This window comes from Ceratosolen solmsi, unplaced genomic scaffold, assembly GCF_000503995.2.
Source record: "Ceratosolen solmsi marchali unplaced genomic scaffold, CerSol_1.0 scaffold29, whole genome shotgun sequence".
Lineage (NCBI taxonomy): Eukaryota > Metazoa > Arthropoda > Insecta > Hymenoptera > Agaonidae > Ceratosolen > Ceratosolen solmsi.
The window spans coordinates 11,697,264-11,722,073 of record NW_011948417.1 but is presented as its reverse complement, the minus strand read 5'-3'; the positions used below and the strand labels follow the sequence as shown (position 1 = coordinate 11,722,073).

Genomic DNA, 24,810 nt, shown 5'->3' with positions numbered 1-24,810 from the left:
AGAATAATTAGGAACACATCTAATAAGTTACTAGCATATTATAAATTTACCTAACGTGCCATAACTTTCATTTATATTATAGATTATCTAATAAAATAACTTATATTTTCTTAAAGTTTTGTTTCTTAAATGTATTCGCAATGTATGCATTACTCTTACTTTCATATTTTTTCATTTATTAATTTTCTCTTTCATTAATCATACACAATGTACACATTGTATATCGTATATACATGTTAGTTATTTGTATGTAATAACGTCACATTTAATGTTTATAAAAAGACAAAAAGAGGGAAAATACATGTAATATTTTTCTTATCATTTTGTCTCTTCCCTTTCTTGTCGATAAACCGTAATGCTTTGATCCCTTGAATAATCCCTATTTGCTTTCATAGTCCCAAATTTTTTCGCAAGCATCATCATCCACCAGACTTCGCTACAAACTACATGAAAGCCATTGCTGTTATTGCTGCTATTAACGCTGTTACACGCATTTGTATATATGAACGTGCATAGCTCTACATCACCCCGTCAAACGGAAACAGCTCAGGATCAAAGCTCGTACTGTATAAATAGAAAAAATAGCTGAAAAATATAAAGGATACTCAGTTCGTACATATTTGATTGAGTTGGCGTCTTTGTATATATACTAATTACATGCTAATTGTTTTTTAATAGATATTTACAGACTCATAAAATTATCTCTATAGAATAACCAGTATCCATATTGAAAACTATTTGATTTACAGTTTAATAAAATACTGTTTCAATTTCATTTATCAAAAATGTTGATTATAAGAAAATTTCCAATAAGTCAAATTAAAATAGAATTAATTAACTTTATCTTTTAAGAGAGTCATTAGCCAACATGAATAATGATGTAAACAATTTTAAAATGTCTTTTAATTAAAATTTGATTTAAAAGCAATAAGGTTATAAGGTTTTTTTTATTGAATAGCAAAATCCATTATAAACATTTTTTTTAATCTAGCAGTTTAAAAATGTAGAATTGTCTTAATCCAAGCATTATTACGTTGTAAATTATTACCAATTGTAAGAACAGTTTTTTAACCCAAATTGAATGATATATTTTATAGTAGTTCGTTTCCCTTTTTAATTCAACCACGAAGCATTTGTTATTTATATTTTGTATTTTTGTCTCTTTGCAGATAAACATAAAAAAGAAAACAACATACATTTGAAAATTGATGTACATTTTCAATGCAAGTGTTCAAAGAAATTACAGTTTCTAAAAAAAGCAATTTAATTTAAAGCAATGCAAAATTACATGCGCAATGTAAATATTTGTGAAGTTCGAGCACGGTTTCCAAAGAATGAAGACATTTGGATATTTGCTTCGTCTATTTAGTAACGTTTATTTAGGGCAAAGAGAATACATTCAGCCCCGATACTACGGCTGAGTACACTATCTTATTATATTGTTGGTATTACTAATTCTGCATTTATAGCAAAAAATATATTGCATACTTGTAGAATAATTACTACTACTTTATATACCCGCTTGCAAAATATGTATTATATTATACATAAGTTCGAAAGCAAATATTACTAAAAAAATTTAATACCATATTATCAAGTTGCAAGAAACTTAAAGAAACTGAATATATATTTATTTATTTTTCATTGATCGTATCAGAATGTGTGAACTGAATGCACACAAATACAAACATGTATCTCATATAATGCTGATAATAGAAGTGTATATTTGTACTATGTGATATATTTGTATTTTCCATCAAAAGTATAAGTACATCCTTAAAAAAGATTTTATGTAATTTCTGCAATATATTTTATTTAATTTCTCCCAACATCTATGTAAATAAGAAAATGTATTGTTCGCATTTAATTTTGATATTTATCATACATAGTAAATTATTTTTCTTTAACTTTAGCTTGGCTGTTTCTTTTTTTTATCTTATTTTTATTATTATTTCTCTATATATTTTATATTATTAATTTTTTTTGTGTTACAGTAAAAAATTTCTTTATTTGAACTTTAACAACAATAAATATTAAAAATAAACTCTTATTTATAATACACGAAATAAGCAGTTAATAAGGTATGCCTAAAAATTCATTTGGCATTCAGTTCGACGTATCTATGATGTAGAGTATAATATTTAAGATATGCAATATTTTGGTAACTAAAAAGAAAATGAAATTTATAAATAAAATAATAATAGTTTAGTTTAGAAATATAGAAATATAATAGAAAGCAAATATGAATAATTTTGCAAAAAAGGAAAAATTAAATTAATAAACTATATAGTCATAATTTGCAATAAACCGGTGTAATTTCATGTATTAGATATAATAGTATTATAAAGAACAATATAAATGCTACTTGATTAACGAACAAAAATACTTTTGAATAAATAACAAATTTTGAAAAAATACTGATAAATTATGTGATACAAAAATAGATAAAAAAATTACATTTAAAAAATGATATTTTTAAAAAAGCACCTAAATTGAAAGCATTCTAAAAACTATCATTATGGCACAATTGTTTAAGTTCTTACAGACATTTACACACTTCCTACTTCCACACACACGCACACACATCTTCTTAAGCAAGTGCAAATTATAATTCAATTTGTAAAGAATAAAAATATTAAAAACAACTGATTCGATTATAAAAAAGGTTTCGACGAGTATATTATATATATTAATAATAATAAAAAACTTCAAACTACTTTAAAAAATGTATAAGGTAAAATTAATTAATCAAAACAGCAAAAATTTTTTATATAATTCACTACATTTACATTATACTAATTGTGTTATATAACTGTAATGACATATTATGGATTTTATTTTCTCAGTGAATTTCTGATCCGAATCACAGTTCTTTTATAAACACGATAAATAAATAAACAATTTTCATTCGTATTTTCTATGTTTTTGTTCTATAAACATTATGTTATTTTATTAATTTTAATCTAAATAAATTAAATGTTTATTTCTTATAAATCACAAAAATGTATAAATATAAATATTTTTATAAATATTTTTTTATAAAATTATTCTCAAGAAAAATAATTTATGATTATATAATTTATTTAATCAGGTATGTATATATCTTTATGATACATTATTTCATAAATCTTTTTACGAATTTCCTTTAATACTCAATAAATATAATCATGATATAAAAAAATACAGTTGCTGTATGAAAAATATGTAGTGTGTTCGATAGTGTAGTTATAAGTATATGTTTGAAAACGGTAAATCAAACATATAGAGGAGACTATAGAGGAGAATAAAGCTTTATATAGACGTTCCAAACATAAAACTATTTAATATTTTTGTGCATCTATAAAATTATTATATAAAAAAAATATAAAATAAACTTAATAAAAATTATATTTTTTACAATTTTCATATTCAAAATTGAAAATATGAGAAATACTTAATTCTCTAAAGTTACACTAAATTGTATTTATAGAAATTTTTAGTTTAATAAATATAAAAAGAATACTACCAATAATATTTTACTACTTCTAAATTAAATTATAACATTAAAATAGACTACCATTTTAATATCTTGAAGAAAATTAAAAACAAAAAAAGAGAAATATAGAATATAATGATTCAATTAAAATATTTGAAACTGAGGAAAAATATCAACTATTTTTAATGCGTATCTAATTCAACAGCCAAAATAAAAACACACTTTCCCCGTTAGTAAAGAAAATTTATTTATAGATACTAGTCTCCTTTATATGTAAAGAATTAATTATTGGCATCGTACACAATATCAATTAACGTGCATAAGAACAATATACTGTCACGAATTTTACGTGCAAAACGATTTTTTTTTTTTTTAATCGTGCGACTGCGCGTATGTTTTAATAGTGTGACAGACCTGGCTTTAATAGACACGACTTTGGCCCCGACAGCCATGTTTTCTTTACAGAAGATTGGGCCGTACACTACTTGATCCCATACGGGCGGATTATTAGCACGATCCACAACGTCAATCTGTACTTCCACTGTTCTCGATAAGGGCGGAAAGCCCTTATCTTGGGCCATCGCCTCCAGCTTGTATGTCTCACGCTACCCATCACGCGCACGCACACGTGTGATATCACAAGACAAATGGAAAAGAAAAACAAAAATAACCAAAGTTAGTCAAACACTTTCATTCTTCCTTTATATTTCAGCTCTGTTTTTTGTCAATATACCATTTTGTTGGCCTTTAAACAATATTACCCAAAATCTCTTTTAATAAATAAAAAAAGCATTTCTTTTTTAAATACTGAAAATATTTTTTAACGATAAAAGTTATTATTAAATATCAAATCATCGACAGTTGATCTGCTGAAAGTTATTAAAGATGACGAAACTCTGAAAAATCGTAGTCGGATCTCGAACGTCGATCACATTCCCTTTGTCCTGTAGCACCTATATTTTACTTATATTACAATATATTATCTTTTCTGATCTAGTAATTCATAAATAATTATTGTAAAATAAACTGTTCAGAAAAAATAATAAGAGCATATCATGAAGAACAACATATAAAACATGAATATAAAGCCATTTTTATTCATTTATTTGCTTCTTATTAATTTGTTCACTGTTTGAGTTTGAACTCATTCGTAAATTACGACAACGCAATAATAAACGCTATAATTTTGTTTCTTAATAGGTAATGAATATAAGTTAACATAAATATATTTGTATAAGAGGAAAAAATAGATATAAAAGAATAACGCAGATAAATATAATATGCATTGAGACAGTAAGTTTAAAAACGTAATATAATAAAAATATAGAATAATATTTCCAATATTAGTAATAACAGTTTAACTGATAATTACATTATTCAATGTAATATTATAATAAGGTAAGAAATTAATATAATAATAACAAATATGATAATAACAATAACAATATAATAATAATAATAAAAATAAATAATAATACAATAATAGTACAATAGGTGACTAATTTACGCTGAATAATTTACCGACACGTACACGCTGCGCTTAACCATGCGTGAGATAGTGATCTTATTAAGAATTTTACAAATGCATATACTTTTGTTTAATACTTTACATATATGTGTTGTATATTTCAGTTATCAATTATTCTAATGAAAATTAAAATTTTTCAAGGAGCAAGGTAAATGCAAAGAATAAATCATGTAAATAAACAAAATCCAATTATTTTTAATGCATAGGTATGTACACAACCGATAGTTAATTATTTATAAAAGTACTCAAAATATTTTGAAAATAAATTATGAAATAACAGAAAAAATAGGTTACATATTTCTAAGTAATATGACTAAAAACAAGCAAATCCTACAATTTAATCCATACACACACCCGCGCACACACATATATATATATAATGTATCCATTGTTGAGTATGCGTATATACACACGCATATAGGGTACCATAAACTACATAAGGATCAGAAAATAATTTGTTTATTATAACGTACATAGCGATTAAGGTGAAAAGAAAGAAAAAACAATGTGAATAAAAACATGATATAGAAATGACTGAAAAATACCACATGGTTCGGCGCTGCGTGTTGATTCTCACTTTGGTAATGTTTTTTGTCATCGTGACATACAAACCTGGCTTTTACTGACGTCATTACAGTACCCACTGTGACATTTTCTTTGATGTGAATGGGGCCGTATACATTGCTATCCCACACAGGAGGTTTATTGTTTCTGTCTACGACGTCTAATTCAACATCCACTTCGGCATATGAGGGCGGTGTCCCTCTGTCGGAGGCGCTTATTCTCAGTCGATACCTGTCTCGCTATTGGCAAAATATACGGACCGTCAAGTTATTCAAAATACTCGGATAAATATGCTGTACATTTTTTAACGAACCAATGAGAAAAATATTTTCTTTTCTTTTATTTTTTATTTATTATTTTTTTTGCCTTAAAATTTTTAATTTACCGTTTACTTCATTCTAATAGCCAATTTTTTAATTTTTACTAAGGAGTTGAAATATGCCTCTTAAAAAAACTTGTAAATTTAAAAATAAATTAATAAATATACATATAAAGATTTTTAAAAAGGAAAGAAAAAAAAATAAAGAAAGATAGAGATGATTTGTTAATCATTTGTTACACGATAAATAATTAATTGATTAAAATTTTTATTAAGGTAAATGTTTGAAGAATTTATTATACTTTATGTTATTTGTAATAATCATGATAGAATTTTCTAGAGAAAAGAAACATTTACATTCAATTGACAAAAATGCTTATGAATTAAAAGATGATAATATGTAATTGAATATATAAAATATTAAATTTATAATATTCAACATATAATAAAATATTTTTTATTTTTTGCAAACATTATGATAAGATTTAATACTTCGATACAAACTTTTAATTGTAGAACCATCCAGTAAATATGTTTAATTATTATTTATTATATTCACAGTTATAATATCGAATGACAATTGAAATTCATTAAAATTGTTTCAGAAAATTTAGAATTCAGAAAATTGTTCTCAATAAAATAACATATAATTTTTATAAGGTAATATAAAATTAAATGAAACTATGCAAAGATTTTAGATAAAAAAAACTAAATATTATTCAAATATTATAAATACTAAAAAAATTTGCTTTGAAAAGTTAATTTTGCTATATTGAAATAAATGAACATAAAAGATACTCCTACTTACTGGAAAACAGCTCTTTTTGTATCACCACCGTCATATCAAATCCGAAGTAATAAAAGAGTGCAATAAATACAAACATAAACAACAAAAAGTTCAAAATTAGTTATTACAAAAATAAAAATTAACAGTCATTTTAACCATGCAAGTAAGATATGCTTCAATAGAGGCAGTGGCTAAGGAATCAAGGTTTTTGAAAAGGGATTTACGGTGGATTTGATTAATTGGAAAAAAGCAATTATACTTAATTCTCTACATATTTTGTTTTACTTTTCTTTACTTTTTATTAACGACTCTCAAAAAGCGATGGACGTTATGTTTTACTGCTGAAATATTTTTATTGTATATTTTCGACATTCGTATGCTGCCCCAATCACAAAAGAAAATGTGTCACACAATAGATAAATTCTTTTAATTTCTTACGACCTATTTTACATACGAAAATGCTCTCTGTGAAATATCTAATTTGTCAGTTGTAATAAATCTGAACAAAATAAAATAATAAAAAGCTACTAAAGAACGAGTTAAAAAAAATAATAAGCAAAATAAAACAAATTCAAGATATAAAGAAGGAATTATTAAAAACAAAAAAAACAAAAAAAAACAAATGAAGGCAGGACAACGAAAAATACCAGAGAAATAGAAATGTTTAGTATACGATTGACTAAAAATGTAGTAATTAAACAATCTATTCTAAATAAAAAATTGAAGATATGGAAAGATAAAAAATTAATGGATGAAAGAAGAAATAAATATAAATAGATAAATTGGATAGGAATTGAGAGCGGATTCCGTTCCTGTAAAATATTCAAAAAACATTCATGTAAATATGCAAACATGCATAAAAAATTGTTTATTTAATACACCACAAAATGAGTAGAGGTTGGTGCACACCATATGTGGGATTCAAAAAATGCCATTCCCACCTGCTCCTGGAAGTTCAAATAGTACCACTTCCTTTTTAAAAACAATCAGATTAGTTTAATTTCCGAAAAAAATCATTAAAATTAAAAAAATTAATTCGAAAATTATTTTTCCCTTTATTGCAAAAAAGAGAAGACATAAATATTACAGAATAATAATAAAAATGATATTATTAATAAATATTTGATACTAATTAATCTGCTTCCTCCTCAACCAACCATATTTGGCATCTCCGTAGAGTGTAGTCTGTTTCTTTTTACAAAAAATTATTAATCATTTGCAAAGTTCCATAACCTGATTATAGCATTTTTTTAATAAATTATTTTGCAAAGTTCTTTCTTCTATTTTTTCTATGTAAATAATCTTATTCATTAACTTTTTAATATTTAGAATTTTCTGAATTTTTATTTATATTTTTATAAAGCATTTGAGGAAATCAGGTATGCCTATAAGTATTTACTATAGTTAACACATTGTGTATATGAATGCGAATAAAACTATACAACTCTGTACTTTTTTAAAGAATAATGAATAATTTATTTACTAAAAATGTTCAATATCTAAAGAATATGTGAAATTAAGATAATGAAACAAGAACATTTTGTTTATCTCAATCAGACGATTAAATAAATATTAATGAAATTCGTGGATAATAAATATTATTTCTTCTATAAATTCTCTTTAATGAAATTTAATAAAGTCATTATATTGATTTAATGTTTTATAATTTATAGAAACAAATTATTATTAATTATCTATATGAACAAATTTGAAATACTCTAAAGTTAATAAATTTTTTTATGTAAAAGTTTATAACTAATAAATTATCAAGAGATTTTAGCAATGGCTTAAAATAAACATATATAATTTGTATAAATACTTTTAATTTAAAAAGTAAAACATTTATGGTATTAAGGTAATTGATATAATTGTACACAAATAAATTATATTCAAGAAAACTTTTAATAATTTGATTTATTATTAAATAAAATTAAATTAAATAAAAAATATTGAATAGTAACTAAAACTAAAAAATTTGATAACTGAATTACATATTGATAACAAATTATTTAAAAAAAAAATCAGAAAAATTATATTATTATTTATTATACTAAACCTTCATATTAAATAATTATTGACTTAAATTAAAAATAATAAATTTAACTTTACGAAATTGAATTTGAACCGCTTTTAACTTAATTTATTTTAAATGTGAAAGTTACATATTAAAAAATTTACAAGAACAGTAATCAATCAATAAAAATAATATAAAATAAATTTTTTAAATTTCATAAAATATTCCTTAAATATTATATATTGTATATTGTATATTATATATTATATAATAAATAAATGATGGGTCATTCAGTTTTAGCTACCAAGAAGTGATAAAAAGTGGAATATAAATCTAAATTTTTTACTTTATGAAAAAAATTATTGAATCCCTCATTTTTTCTCAAATTTATTAACCATTGATTTTTTGAAGATTATTTTATCAATAAATATGATTTGTGAGAAATACTTACGTCTAGTGGCTTTTTCAGCACGATCCAACCAGACTCTGGTTGAATTTCGAAGTATTCCAATCCTTTTTCGTCGTTGGGTGCGCTCAAAGAATATATAATTGCCCCGTTGTTATCTGCGTCCTCATCAGATGCTGAAACTCGAAGAATGTTGGTACCGATACTCGCATCTTGTTTCACATTCTCTACGTATTTCTGAAAAAATAATTAAAAAACGAAATAATATTTCAAAATGACAATCCATAATATTTTAAACGACTACTTTATTTTGACTCACTTGTCGGTCAAAAAGAGGTGGATTATCATTTACGTCTGTTATTTCGACTGTAAATGAGCAAACACCTTCTAATGAAGGCTCACCCTGATCCGTTGCTTTAACCGTCACTGATACAAACTTACCATCATCTCCTTCGCGATCGAATACCTGTGAAAAAATCAAGTACATTTTGATTCATAGTATTTATTTAAAAATGATATTTTATTAAAAACACTATTTTTTTATTAGCATAATATATATATATATATATATAATATATATTATAATAAAGCTGTTGTGTATAATATTCTTTTACTTAAATAACAATATTATAAATATTTTTGGTAATTAAAAGTAGGAATCATTATCCTATATAACTTCAATATTAATTTCAATAATTGTTATTTTAATTAATCAAATTTTAGGTTTATGTGCTAAGCTACATTTTTATATGGTTTTAAAGATTTAATTGATAATAGTAATTACTTTAAAAAAATATATATTATATAATTAATATAATACAATGAAATATAATAATAATAATAGAATTAAAAGTATATTACATTAAAAATTTGTATTTTTATATTGCTAACCTTTATATTCATAAATTTACATATATAGACATAGTTATTATTATGACATCTCCTAATATTTATTCATTTGTTATCATTTAATACTATTATGCATAATATTCTACTGTTATTTTAATACTATTTATTTTTTTAAATCTCATAAGATTGGTATTTTGTTGAAGAAAATACATATATTACACCAAGGTTACAGAATGCAATTATTTTGTATTATTACCTTATTTGTCATGACTTGTCCAGTTTCTTCATCTACAGTAAACTTAGTACCCTTTTGATTTGGTTGTTGGACGATAGAATATTTGACTTGTCCATTAACACCTTTGTCCTCATCCGTAGCTAAAACTTTGATAACTGGACTTCCATTCGTTGCGCCTTCTTCAACTTTTGGATTATATGTTCCACAATCTTTGAAGACAGGTTTATTATCATTAACATCTGTGATGAATACGACAACGACTGCCGTACTTGTGTGAATATTTTGCTCCCCATTGAGACAACAAGCACCATCGTCCATAGCCGTAACATTTAACTCGTATTTGTCTCGATCGAGAAGAATCTTTTTGTTATGCAAACGAATAACGCCTGTAATCTCCTCAATAACGAACTGTCCAGATGACGTGCCACCGCCCACAAAACCAAAACGTACGTTGTCGCCGTCTTTGTCTGATGCAACAACGGTCGTCACAAGAGTACTAGGTCCTGCATTCTCGTCAACATTCGGTGTGTATACTTGCTGCGAAAACTTGGGCTCCTCATCGTTTTTATTTTTTGTATATATGCGCACTGTCGCCGTGCCGCTTTTAGATGGTTCGCCTATTAAGTAAAAGGTATTTATTTTTTCAATTATTTTTGCTTTTATATTTTTTACAGTTTTAAAGAAGTGCTAGTTCAATTTACTCAATAAATATTCTATTGTCTAAATTACATATTATACATAAAATATGTCAATGTTTAATATAAAAAACAATTTACGTTTCCGAATTTTCGTTTATGTTATTTATTACTATTACTAGATGATTAATTCTTATTGCTGATATGTAGATTTTGATTTTACCAAAAATATAAAAGATAAAAATTTGTTATATTCATTCTCATACTCCAATGTACCTTTTTACATATTAATAAAATAAACATAGAATATTTTTATATTGATATAAAAATAAAAATAGAACATTGATAAATTTAATTTAAGTATATAAATTTTATTATTTAAAACACAATATCAATTAATATAAGGTTTATCTATTTTAAATGTGATTATTTTTAATATTTGTTTATAAAAGTACATGTCTGATTATCAATGAAAAGCTGTAAAAAAGAAATTAATTAGATCTTTGAACAGAAAAATTGGAAAAAATTGAAAAAATCAAATAAAGATTAAAATTTTAACTACTTCAATGTATATTAGTTACAAACAGAAAATTAGATTCATACTATTAAAACTGAATAAAGAACATACAGATTAATATAAAAGTATCACTTTCCAATATTTTAATAAGATTAAAAAATTATTAATTTAAAATACATTGTATATAAATTTATTAAATAAATGAATATTTCTCCTTCTTATTATAAGTTATTAAATTACAGAAATATACTGTCAAACATACAAATTATATTAATGAAAGCTATATAAATATAACTAGAATAGTCTTTTAGAACAAAAACTGGAACAGAATTGAAAATATAAATTGAAAATTATAAAATAAATGATATAATAACCAAATGTACTTATTAAAATTGTAAGGATAAAAGTATAAGGACAGATTCTTAATTTATATTAATTTAAATTAAAAAAAAATTCGATATTCAAAAATTTATTAAGAACTACATCTTTTAAATAAATATTTTAATTAATTAATAAAAAAAATATATAATATATACTGCATAAAAAATTAATATAATATGAAAATACTTATAAATATCCAAAAGGTTGGTCAAGTTGATCAAAGTTTATATTTTATTCTTCCTTTTTCATATTGATAAATTTTAATAAAATTAATTTCTTTACATAGTTATAATTATATGATTATTTATTATAAGTAATTTTACATAAAAAACTAAAAATAATATAAAAATAAAATCTTGAAGATGCTGAGGTCCCTAATATTGTAGTAACAATTTCAAAATTGACTTTAATATACAATTAACAAAATAATAATTGAAACCATTTAATGCAATAATAGTAATAATACATAATGGGTTCAGCGAATATTATTTGAATATTAAAATATGTTATACATAATATTTATATTTTCCTTAATTCATACATATTAATATATTTAATATCTTTATGCCATATTTGTTTTTTTTTTATTATAAATAAAGTAAAGCTTTAAAAATAATTATTTGTTATTTTTAATTCAGTTATATTATAACTTTAATATTAATATTTCAATTATATATTTTTATTCAACGAAAATTTGTAGCCTTTTTTTATTTAATTTAATCTATAAAATAAATGAAAGGAAGAAAGGAAATTTATAAATAGAATAGAAAAGTAATAATGAATTTTATTTAATGAATGTTATTGATTTAAATAAAAATTCAAAATAACTATTTGCTTTTTAAGTACATAATTGTAACTATACTTTTCTCACAGTCTACATTAATGCTCAAATTATTTCCAAAAACTTAAATCTAATATTTAAATCTTACCTTTATCTTTTGCAGTAACGATAAATTCATAATAAGCATTATTATTATCAGCATCGAGTTGCTTATTATTAACTATGGCACCACTAGCGTCAACACTAAAGTGATCATCCGAAACTAGATACTCTATTTCTGCATTCATTCCCGAATCTGCATCTGTAGCTTTAACCTTAAGAATACTTGTTCCTAATGGAATATCTTCATCTACATTATGAGCTTGATAATCCGGTAATTCGAACTTAGGTGCATTATCATTCACATCAGATACTCGTATCGTTAACTGAAAATATAAGAAAATTATTACATAACTTGTAACATAATATATCATAATCAAATAGACAATGATTTATGTATTTTATTACATTATTGTTTTATAAGCTTATGCTTCTTCATACTTATAATCATCATTATATGAGAAAATAAATATTAGAATATATACCAGAATATATTATACACTATAATAACTAATATAATATATATAAAGCATTTTTTTCAAGTTTTGAAAATACTAAGAAAATTAATTTCATCACTATTTATTCAATTTTTTATATTTTCTTAATATAAATACTAATAATTTAAAAAATAATTAATTATTTTAAACCTCAACTTATTTTATACCTCAACTGACGTGGAAAAGCCTCCCGAATCTTCAGTAGCGGTGACAATTAATTGATAAATATTTAATTGACGAAGGTCTTCGAAATCCAATTCTTTGGCAAGTTTTACGATTCCAGAAGTCGCTCCGATATTAAACGTTCCTGCAGCACCTGGATTTTGAGCTTGTAATGTATAACGTATTTCTCTATCAGCAAATGACTTAGCTTTCACAGATATAATACTGAAAATACAATAGTTTATTTAAATATTTGATTGCGGTAATAAATTAAGTATACATTTAAATTACATGAAATCATAGAAGTCAATAAAATTATTGTTTATGATAAACGGTAGCTTTAATTATATTAAATTTGTAATATAATTAAAAATATATAAGTGAAATAGAAAATTAAATGAAGAAATTAATGTACGAAGAATCCAGGATAATTAAAATTTTTTTTTGATATTTTTAATTATATAAAAATATTTTAAACAAGTGAAAAAATCAGTGAAAAAAGAACTAAATGAAATGTAAAATTGTTTCATCTTTATAGAGTTACTCAATCAGTGTTATTGATTAATATTATTTAATGAATAAAATTATAAATAATTTTTTAAATTACTTTAGTAAAGAACATTTTTAATGTCTCTGAATTAAAAAAATATTTAGAATATGATTGTAATAAATATATAAATAACCACTTTGAAGATATAGCATATTCAATTGTTTTACAAAAAGAAGTAAATTTATCAACTATACCTAAAATGCGAAAACTTACTCTGAATCCTTTTTTTTATTTTCTGGTATTTCTGCTTCGTAAGCAGTTAAGTAGAATTGAGGTGCTCTTTTTCCACCAACAATTGATAGTCTCTCTTCAGGAGTAGATTGATACCGTCGATCCTCGACACGTCCATTTTGATCCTCTGCTTTCACGTAAAGAACATATTCCATGTCAAGTTGAAACGGATCTGTACCACGCGTTCGCACAACTCCTGAGCGCTCATCAACCTCAAATCTGCCACCAGCTAAAACATATAGAAAATTAATATTTAATTTAATATAACAACTAATTTAAGATTCAGATTTTTTGTTGATATAAGAATATAATGCCTTACTTTAATATTAAAAATGTATGCAATTTTTGTAAATAAGCAAATTTATTTCAATTTAAAATTCACCATAGATAGTATTAATGATTTTATACATTTTAAAATAAAATAAAAATCAAATATTGTATTGAAGTTTCTCTGCAATTGTTTCGGATGTATTGTTAAAAGGTAGATTAAAAAATATATAACTTTTATTAATTATTTTGAAATATAATATAAATCTTTTGAAAACATGGAAATTATAAATTAGGTCTTAAGTTTTGGTGTAAATTATTAAAATAAATTAATATTTTTAAATTGTTATGAATTTTATTAGAATGGCAAAATAGGATTTAGTAAAAGAAATTAAAAAATAATGTTTTATTATAAAATAACAATTTAAAAAAAAATTTTGTAAGAAAAATAAGATTCTTTATAACAAAGATAATAATAGAATAATAAAGGTAATAAAAGATATCTATAATAATCTAGAATTAGTAAATTTGAGAAAACAAAATAATTTATTATTCTAATTATAAAATAAATAAATAATTTATTAAAAGAAAATGTTATCAATTACTTCGATCGCGTACGATGAAATAGTGGATATTACTATCTGTGTCAGGATCTCGTGCCTGAAGAGTGAAAACATGTGTGTTAGGTGGAGCGTTGAGTTGCACAACAGCCTGCATTGGCAATGGTCGATTGATAAAATATGGTGGCTCATCGTTAATATCCTTTATGTTGATAATAACACGTTGATTGTCAGTATCTACGAATTATCAAAGTAATTTCTGATGATACTTAACACACACAGCATATCCTTAATATTTTTGCTTTTATTTCTCAGTTTATCCCTATCCCACTCCTCTTTCTGTTACCCTCCACACATTCATACACAAAAAATAACTACATATATAAGAAATCTGTGCAGCACAAAAAAATAGTAATAATTAAAGAAGCATCTATGTTATTTATTTATGTCTTGATATTAATAAAATAAGATTAAATGAATTTTGCAAAAGTTAAAAAAAATTTATATTTCGAATTTGATCTATTTTTATGTATTAATCAAGTATGCAATAATATGACTAAAATTTATTTTAAAAAATTCTTATTTGCAGTAATTTAATTGCATAAGTAGGTAACAATAAATTTTTATTTAACCAAACTTATAAACATAATTTTTCTGTAAATAATATAATATATGAATATTATATTATAAAGTAAAAATAAAACATTAAAATAATAGTAATATTAATAATTGTTGTTAAAATAATCTTATTATCAATTCATACAATTATGCATGATCAGAATAATCGTTCATTAAACTACATATATACTACATTAACAAATGACTTATCAAAAAATATTACTTACATTGAAAACCTTCGAAAGCCATAAAATGAAAAATAAAATAAAATTTCAGTAATTAATGATAAAATAATTAATTTTTTATACGATAAAATGAAATAATCATAATTTTCGAGTTAATTTTAAAGTATATGCTTCATTCTTTTAGGAATAATTCAAACTATAATTTGTAGAATATGAATATTTTTATAAAACATTTTTGTTTCCAAAAAAAATGAATTTGAGCTATTAAACATGTATAATAGAAAAATTATAGAAAAAATCATCTATACGTGAATCAGAATAATATGAAGAGTAATATAAACCGAACAAAAAACATAAGTTTACGTAAAAGAATACGAATTAAATCATATTGTACATTATTTTAAATTATAAATGTGAGATGTTTATATGATCACATAGCATGATTTGGTTTTATATTTGATAGAAATATTGAATATTTCAATTACATCTTATTTGTTATTAAAAAATTATTTATTTCAGGAATTTATTTGATTTTCAATAAAATTTCTATTAATTAAGAGGTGTAAAGATTTGTATTTATATATAATTCAATACGTTTCAATAAATTATATTCTATGCAAAGTAGAAATTATATAAGGTGTATAGATATAAAAATTTTAATATGAATCTTAAAAATTTTCGCAATTAAAAAATTCATGTTAAATATAAATGTTTTCAAAATTACCTGAATTTGTAATCGTAACCCAAAAATCAATCGTTTTTTCAGGACCTAATTCTTCATAATCCCATTTTTGTTTAACTTTAACAGTGCCATTAGACATTACGGTAACCCACTTATTAATGTCTCTTATCTTATATGTTTCTCGCTCATTCTCCTTTTCTAAGTTAAATGCAACCTTGTCTTCGATGTTACCATCGGCTTCCGTAAATTCGATCTTCTTAGTTGGCCTAACTGCTCTTGTAACTCTTCGTTTGACGATTCTGTGTATTTCATTTTTTTCTTTGGCGAGGGTCCTTTCGGATTTACAGGTCAAAAAGCGTACAAGTACGCGCGCAGGTGATATTCCTATTCTGCTAGGTATTCTTATATCATGTGCTTCAACCAAAAATTCACTTTCAACATTGATATCCATTTCAATGTTTGGTTCTCCAATCAACAATAGCTCACCCGTTTGTGGTACTATAACGATGAGATTCGTTGGTGTCAATAATTTGTACGCCACTCTGTCACCATCAGCATCCTTGGCCAATACCTGACCTATACTTGAGAATCGCTTCCATTGAGGTTGGATACAGCTCCAGTTACCTAGCTCATTTAAATTTTCAGGCAAGACATCAAAACTGTAATGTATTTGTTCAAATATAGGACTATTGTCATTAACGTCAAGTACGTGTATCAATCCTTCGATTTTTGACGTACTAACATAATCACCATCTGAAGCCTGAATAACCACTCGGTGGCTGGCTTTTTTTTCTCGATCCAATTGTTGAGCTGTAACTAATTTCATAGTCTGTTTAGAACTCCGTAAGGTCAGATTAAAACCAATCTGACCAAAATGGCTCTCAGCTAGAGCAAAAGGTCGTTGACCAGCTTCGTTCGGTAAAATAATATAATGAACCGGGAAGTTTCCTCGAGCATGAAACATAGGCAGATCCTTGATGAGGCTTCCTAGGCTAGCGTTCTCAGTAATTTGTCCTTCACCGAGATGGTCACGTGAGAATGTAAGCATCCTATGCCGGTTGATGACATAGAGATTAAGTTCATGAATCTTAGTACGATTAAAAAGTTGTTCCAAAATGATGAGATACACAGGTCGATTGACAAGAGGTAAGAGATTAGAGGTAGTCATCAGAATACCATTATCAAGAACAGTAAAATATTTAGAGAATCTATTTTCAATAAGTTGATAACTGGTAAGATGATTAAACTCGGTCCGAAATTGCATCACTTCGAAACCAGGATAAATATCATGTGGCAGAACTGATGGTATTGTCTGTAAATCAATATTAATTTTACCGCTTTCATATCCACTAATACTAGCCACAAAGGCCAGCACACTAATTAATATGTACCACATCCTGCTTCCAATTACTAAGTTTTCACAATTTTATTAAGCCATAAGTACTCCTAGATGCTCCTATGAATAAAACAGTATATATTATCAAACATATATTATAAAATATTATAAAAATTATTTTTTTGTTTTTTTTTGCAATTGGATTCTTATATACATAAATTTTCATTACAATGTATGAGACAAAGTGAAGCGAAATATTTGTATAAATATAGAAATTTATAAAAAAAAAAACTGACGAAAAGTAATTGTACTACAGAGGTGTAATAATTTAATTATTCGTTCAATATTAGTAATTGAAATAAAATTGAGAATAGTTGATTAACATTAATTAAATTAACAAAATAATTTTTGAAGAATACATAAAACATAAAAACAAGATTTTATTTGACGTCTGTAGATTTTGTAATAACATTATATTATTATATTTGATCATTAAATATTATATTAAATTATATTATTATTATATTATTATATTATATTATATTATATTACATTATATTAAATCTCAACGTTTCAAACATAAAGAATACTATTTTTACATTGTCCAATATTCCCTGCATAATTTATTAGTCCTAACAATTGTTGCAAATAACAAATTATACATAAATACTTAAATTTTGTCATAATTATTGTGAATGAAATAATATTTTTAAATAAAATAATCTAAATAAAATAAATAAAAAATAAAAAAAATCCTGTTAAGTAAAATTATATTACATAGATTTATTATGTATTTAATTTCATCATGTGATTAAAAAATATATACTATAGATAAAACGAAAAAAAATACATTGCTCTTAAAAAGATCTGTTAAATTTAAAATATTTCTGTTATGTTTCATAATCAGCGCAATAGATATTACAATATATATTGTCAAATAGAATAATTGATCATAATACAAATATTTTAGTGTAATTATATAGTTAATATTTTTATTAATATATGATATTATCATCTATATATATATATATATATATATATATATTGAATACATTACATATATTAAATACACAAACAATTTTCATTCGCAATATAATCCAGATCACGAACACGATTAACTGATTATGTCTTCATATTCATAAATATGCCATTAAAGTTTTTAATATTATTTTCACACTTTGCATAAAAAACACTTGTTATTATTCTGTTTCTACTTTGATCCATGTACTCATTGCAATCGCCATCACTACTTCAATTCAATACACATACCTAGCAGTAATTTGATAATTCCAATCAAATAACGTATGTTGCTATGAATATGGTATTGAATATAATGATGTTGAACAATAAAGGGCACTTTCATCGGAAAGATCTCATCGCAGGAAATCATAACTGGTACGAATAAAACCTTTATTGTTATGGCATTAGCCGCATAAGTTTATACACGAATACACAAGTGCTTATTTGATTTCCATGAACATAAGCCTTGAATACGTTAAACGTTAAAATATTAAACGTGAATGTTAGAAATAAAGAACACGGGTTAGAAAAAAATATAGAAATTAACAAGATTACTTCTTTAAAACAGATTATTAAAAATTTTTTTATTGATGTACATAAATCAGATAAATTTGAATAAATAAATAAAATATGTAAATAATTCATAATTATAATAATTATTTTTAATTTTCTATAAACAAAATCAAGTCAAAATATACAAGAAAAATAATTATTATGGTAAAATATAATTTTTTTTATATTACTTTATATTAAAATATAAATTATCAATTTTTAAAGAAGCCAAACAATAATTGTAAAGTCAATTATTTACTAAAAAAAAATTTAATGTATATATTATAGAAAATGGCTTTCTTTTGTAATAACGTTTTTTTATAGATTTTTTCAAACATAATTTTTGTATGTAATAATCAAATATATCAATAAAATAATAACAGTATTTGTTTAAATTCATTAAAAAACTATTTTATAACTCAATTTCATTTGGAAAAATTTTAAGTACAAAAGTATACAAATATAGAATCAGTACAATATTTATTCAGTAAAAATAAAAGCTTTGAGTTATCTTGTTTATTATATTAAAATAATTATCATTCCATCTCTTAGATCGGGTCTGGATATTTGACTTCTTCGATTACAAAATAGTCAATATTAAAACTTTTATATTGAAACCCTCATATGATCATTGAACAAAAGAAATATTAATTTCATTATTAACATAAGAAGTTTTTTATTCTTTTTTTATTACATTTAAACTAGAATATAAATGTTATCAATAGTTCCTTTTAATAATTATTAATACAAATATTAAATGACAAATAAAAGCATAAATATAATTTTAATTCAAATATATCTAGAAGTTTTAATTTATTGGAAAATCTTGCAAATATGTATTATTTATAAATTATAAATAATATAAAAGTAAATTCTAATTTTATTTAATTTTCAATATTCTAAAATGGATTTATACTTATTTTTTACTAAATCATGAATGATAAAAAAATTTTCATTATAAAAATTGTGTGTCATAATTCAATATCTTTATATTCATAAATAATTATAACAAATAAATAATAATAATTTACTTCCAAAAGTTTTATAAAAATACCTATAATAATATAAAGGAAAGGAATGTAGACTATACATACATTTTTTAAGTAAACAACCATTCATCATTTTCTTTTTTTTTTAATTATATTATATACATTTTATATTGATGTACTTTTCATAAAAAATTAAAATTATATTACATTAAATAATTATTTTTCAACTTTTATTTTTCAAACATAAAATAGAAAAGTTTATGTTTTATGATTAAATTATTTCTTATTTTTCAATTACAGATAAATGATCTTTTCATTTATAAAAATGGCCGTTTAAAAATAAATGGAATTAATATTTATTAATAGTAATAAAAAATGATTTGTAATAAAAAATAAAGTATAATTAGTAATAAATATTTATCGAAATTACATATGCATGATAGGTAATGAGAAATGAAATTTTAATAAAATAAAGACAAATTTTCGTTGTTATATTATCCTCCCTAATGCATGCATACATGGTGCCGACTACCATTTACAAAAAAAGTAAATTATATTAATAAAATGGCGAATGTATTATAAATATATGCATAATATATAATACCAATTTTGATTTTATTTTTATTACAATTTTATTACAAAAATAGTTATTTCACAATATATATATATATATACATATATTACATGAAATATATGGTACATTTGTTTTCTTCTTCCTACATATATTAAATAAAAATAATTACCTTCGGAACAAAGAATCTAATATTAATATAGTATTTATGAATACATAAAATTTGCTGTTGAAATGTATATAAATACTCATAATAATTAAAATTTATTAAGAAAATAAAATAAAAATATTATTTCTATTTAGATTTTTTTAACACATTCAAAATGTAATTATATAGTATTTTTAATTATTTAGTATATATGTTAATGTTAACAATGAAATAACAATATATTAATTTTAGATTTATGAATGAAACATATGAGTCTCATTAAAGCTTATTCTCTGTTTTAGAAAATAATTTTTTTAAGATTTATAATTTATTTAATTTATGTCTATAACCTACTGTAAAGGGTACTAACTATTTGATATTTGAACAGGAAATAATATTTAAATATTATATCAAATGTAATCAAAGTCTTTGCTTCATCTTTTTCGTCCTTAATTTAATTTCTGTTTACCCCTTATTTATTATATTAACTTAATATAAAAATAAAATTTCAGCTTGCTCCATAATTTTGTATGAAATAAAAATAAAAAAGCTTTAATTCTTAAGTTTAATACCTGGTACAGTTTCAAGGATGTAATTTTCATATATCATAAATTAAGATTAAAAGATAATATTTAATAACATTGTTTAGGATTAGAGCACTTTCCAAGAAAATTAAATCTATGAAATTTGTAATCGTTTTATCTCGCGAAATCGTAAAGACTGACTTCGAAATTTCTCGATAATTGTAAAGCCTTTGCTTGCGAACGTCCTGTAATATTTATCTAGTTTCCGCATACCAACGTCTTTGAATTCTGCAAAATTTGTAGAGCCTTGTTTTCCTGGAGTACTCGAAAGTTTTAAAGCTTTAGTCTCTGAAGTCGTGCAAGACTTTCAGCATGACAACAGCTATGCATTGTTTCCAGCTGAGTAATCTGCCATACGCATATTTAAAGGACGCACGCGACAAGCCTAACTCTCTTAGTGAAACTCTCTCAGTGAAGACGCCATGGTACGAATCATGGTTTGCCTTAGCAGGACCGCCATGAAATAGTCGATATATCTCAACAGAGCCGCTGCGAAACGACTAAGTCATCAGTTTCGTGCACGTATTCGACAGGTTTGTAGGCCCACTGTAAATTTCTCAATCAATTAGTTATCAGTTATTACTCTAGACAGCAACTAAACCATGCCTTATACCAGTCTGTCACTTTTACAAAATATACGCACATAGTTCTGCCACACTGTACAACAATAAGCTAGTAAGCCAACTGTGAAGCCAATACATTTAACAACTATTTAAGCGCGCCATAGTTCAAGCAGTCAAGAGTGCTGATAGCATTCCAAGAGTGCTTACGAAATAAGAAGCGTAGCACCTGCGCTCTTATCACAGAATTAGGTAAGACAATGAATTTCTATGAATTTAATTGAAAGAGAAGCCATATATTGAAAGCGCAAACGCGCCGGTCTCGTACGGCAAATATTGAAAGCACGCACACGCCAGTCTCGTACGGCACTGATGGTGCGAATACACCAGCCGCGATAGGCACTATACGATCGCAAACCTCCCACGAACCGCTGAAGGTGTACGAAAGTACACCAGCTACAAGGGCATTCTTGCTTGAGTCAACTAAGAGGAGGCGCTAAACTGTATGAGGCCATCACACTCACTACTGTTCTCCGGATGAGGCGCCGGGCCTTCTGTAAGACTACTGTCTTCGGATCCTGATCTCCGGACGAGGCACTGCGCCTTCTGTAAGACGTCATAGTAATCGGAGCTGTACTCTGAATTGAGGAGTGCCACAACACACTCAGGTATTGAATCATATATTGTCATCAAGAGGAGACTCGTACCTAAAGTACCATACGTGACCTTATACAAGGAGTGTCAAGGATTTCGTCCTTGTACTTGTCAGTGCAGTAATTTCCACCAAGCACACTACACTTACATTTACACAACCTCCAATCTCGACTTGCAGTGCACGCTAATTTCACGTAAAAAACCAAGTGGTAAAGTCTTAACGTTCTTACCACCAATGTAGAATCATAATTGTGTGTTTATAATTCAAAACTCAATAAATAGCACTAAAAACAATTGTGTTGATTACCGAATTGAAGCATTAACCTCTCACTTATTCACACTCTTCCACAAATAAAATGACGGATATGGTCTAATCCAATCATCTTGGTCTTTCGACCACTGGGTGACTGGAATTCCGAACAAACAAGATAATTGAATTGTGTTATTATTATATATTAACAATAACGAAAAATACTTTCCGAGTGAATTTAAACCAATATAAATTAATACATATAGATACTAAAACGTTTCAAATAAAAAATGAAGAACTCCCAAACGAATAGTAGTAAGAATTGTGATTAAGACTATAAAATATATCAACCTTTTTTAAAATGTATTAAGAGACTAAGAAAGCTAAAACAATTTGAAAATTATAAAAGATAAGAAATAAATGCATCATAGAATCTAAGGTAATCGGTCTGTTAGTTACGATTACGTATAGAATCTAGTTAAAATTCTAATAAATAACCAATAGAGATAACGAAATAAAAAACACCCCATAAAAAAAATAATGCAAGAAAAGCGGTAATTAAAAATTGATGATGATCAATTACATTCTAAATTACATATTTAAGAATTCTTTTGCTTTGAATTTAGAAATATTATGTATTAAATATACTTTATTAAATGCTGTTAATAAATATATTAATAAATATTAATGAAAAGTTGAATAATGAAAACAGTAAAATCTATTATAATTCAAAATATTTAGCTATTTTTAAGAGAATAAATTTTTATTTTGACATATGCTTTTTTTGTATTAATTTTTATTAAAGAAAAAGGTAGACTTTTCTGCTAAAATACAATTATTTAGCAGTTATAATTCCTACTATAACGTAAGTGATGCATATATATTTAGCATAATTGTATATGTATTATTTTTGGTACACAACTTTAAAGATTATTAAAAAACCATTTGAAAATTTTATTAAATCTAATATTAAATAATGAAAATAAATTATTCTATAAGATTTTTCAAGTGCTGTTTATTTAGTAGTATTGTGCATAAGGTTCACTGATACCAATTCTTAATACGAATAAAATACGATAAAGGTTGTTTTCTTCATCGTACTATAATTAGATAATTAGGTGACTTTATTTACAGTGATTATTTGATCTCCTACATTTTTATATATATACAGTAAATTTATCATGAGGTATACGAATAAAGAAAGATGAAGGAATCAACAAAAAATTATTTATCTAATTCCTGGATGGTTTATGGGATGATTGCGGGTAAATGGACAGGATAGTGCATGTATTCAATAATAAATAGTTTAGTTATTTGTTGTAGTTTAGTGCGATAATTGCATTAGTTGTATTATAATGATTTTTAGTTGATGTTTGAATGTCTTCGTTTCTTGAGTTTTGTATTGCTAATGCCACAGAACGGTAATGTGCGTTGCATGTACAGGTAGAATGGCGTAACCTTCTGGTCCTCTATATGTAATGCACGTGGTGGTGGTGTTATACACGTAGATGAACAAGGTCGTAAACCCCCGTGCTTCCTTGTGCAGTGGCACGTGGCAGTAGCTTGAATTTGCCTTGGTATTGTCTTATTGCTTACGTTGAAGGCTCTGCAGGTGCGCTTTTAGTAGCACTCCATCTTAGTCTGCAGATATTGCCGCGTGCGGCGCCTCGTAAGTCTATCTCGTGGGAGCTAAACTTGCTCCTTATGCGTTTGCAGATTGTGCGCGCTTGGTCGCTCTACAGTACTTTGTCTTGTGAGGTATATTGTGTATTATTATCAGTATTAAGGAATGGAACTTTTTACC

At 24.7% G+C, this 24,810-nt stretch overlaps 1 protein-coding gene across 1 annotated transcript in view; it reads right to left on the bottom strand.

Annotated features, from left to right (window-relative positions):
* LOC105359907 (neural-cadherin) overlaps window positions 1-24,810 on the bottom strand; it is a 49,383-nt gene that overhangs the window by 18,399 nt on the left and 6,174 nt on the right. Inside the window, exons 2-11 of the mRNA XM_011496663.1 lie at window positions 16,385-17,798; window positions 15,703-15,711; window positions 14,903-15,094; window positions 14,013-14,259; window positions 13,255-13,474; window positions 12,640-12,916; window positions 10,199-10,794; window positions 9,413-9,559; window positions 9,139-9,330; window positions 5,616-5,806 (exon numbers count right to left, since the gene is read on the bottom strand). Of these exons, the coding sequence (XP_011494965.1) occupies window positions 5,616-5,806; window positions 9,139-9,330; window positions 9,413-9,559; window positions 10,199-10,794; window positions 12,640-12,916; window positions 13,255-13,474; window positions 14,013-14,259; window positions 14,903-15,094; window positions 15,703-15,711; window positions 16,385-17,738 (3,425 nt within the window). The 5' untranslated portion in view covers window positions 17,739-17,798. The remainder of the gene's footprint in view (window positions 1-5,615; window positions 5,807-9,138; window positions 9,331-9,412; window positions 9,560-10,198; window positions 10,795-12,639; window positions 12,917-13,254; window positions 13,475-14,012; window positions 14,260-14,902; window positions 15,095-15,702; window positions 15,712-16,384; window positions 17,799-24,810) is intronic.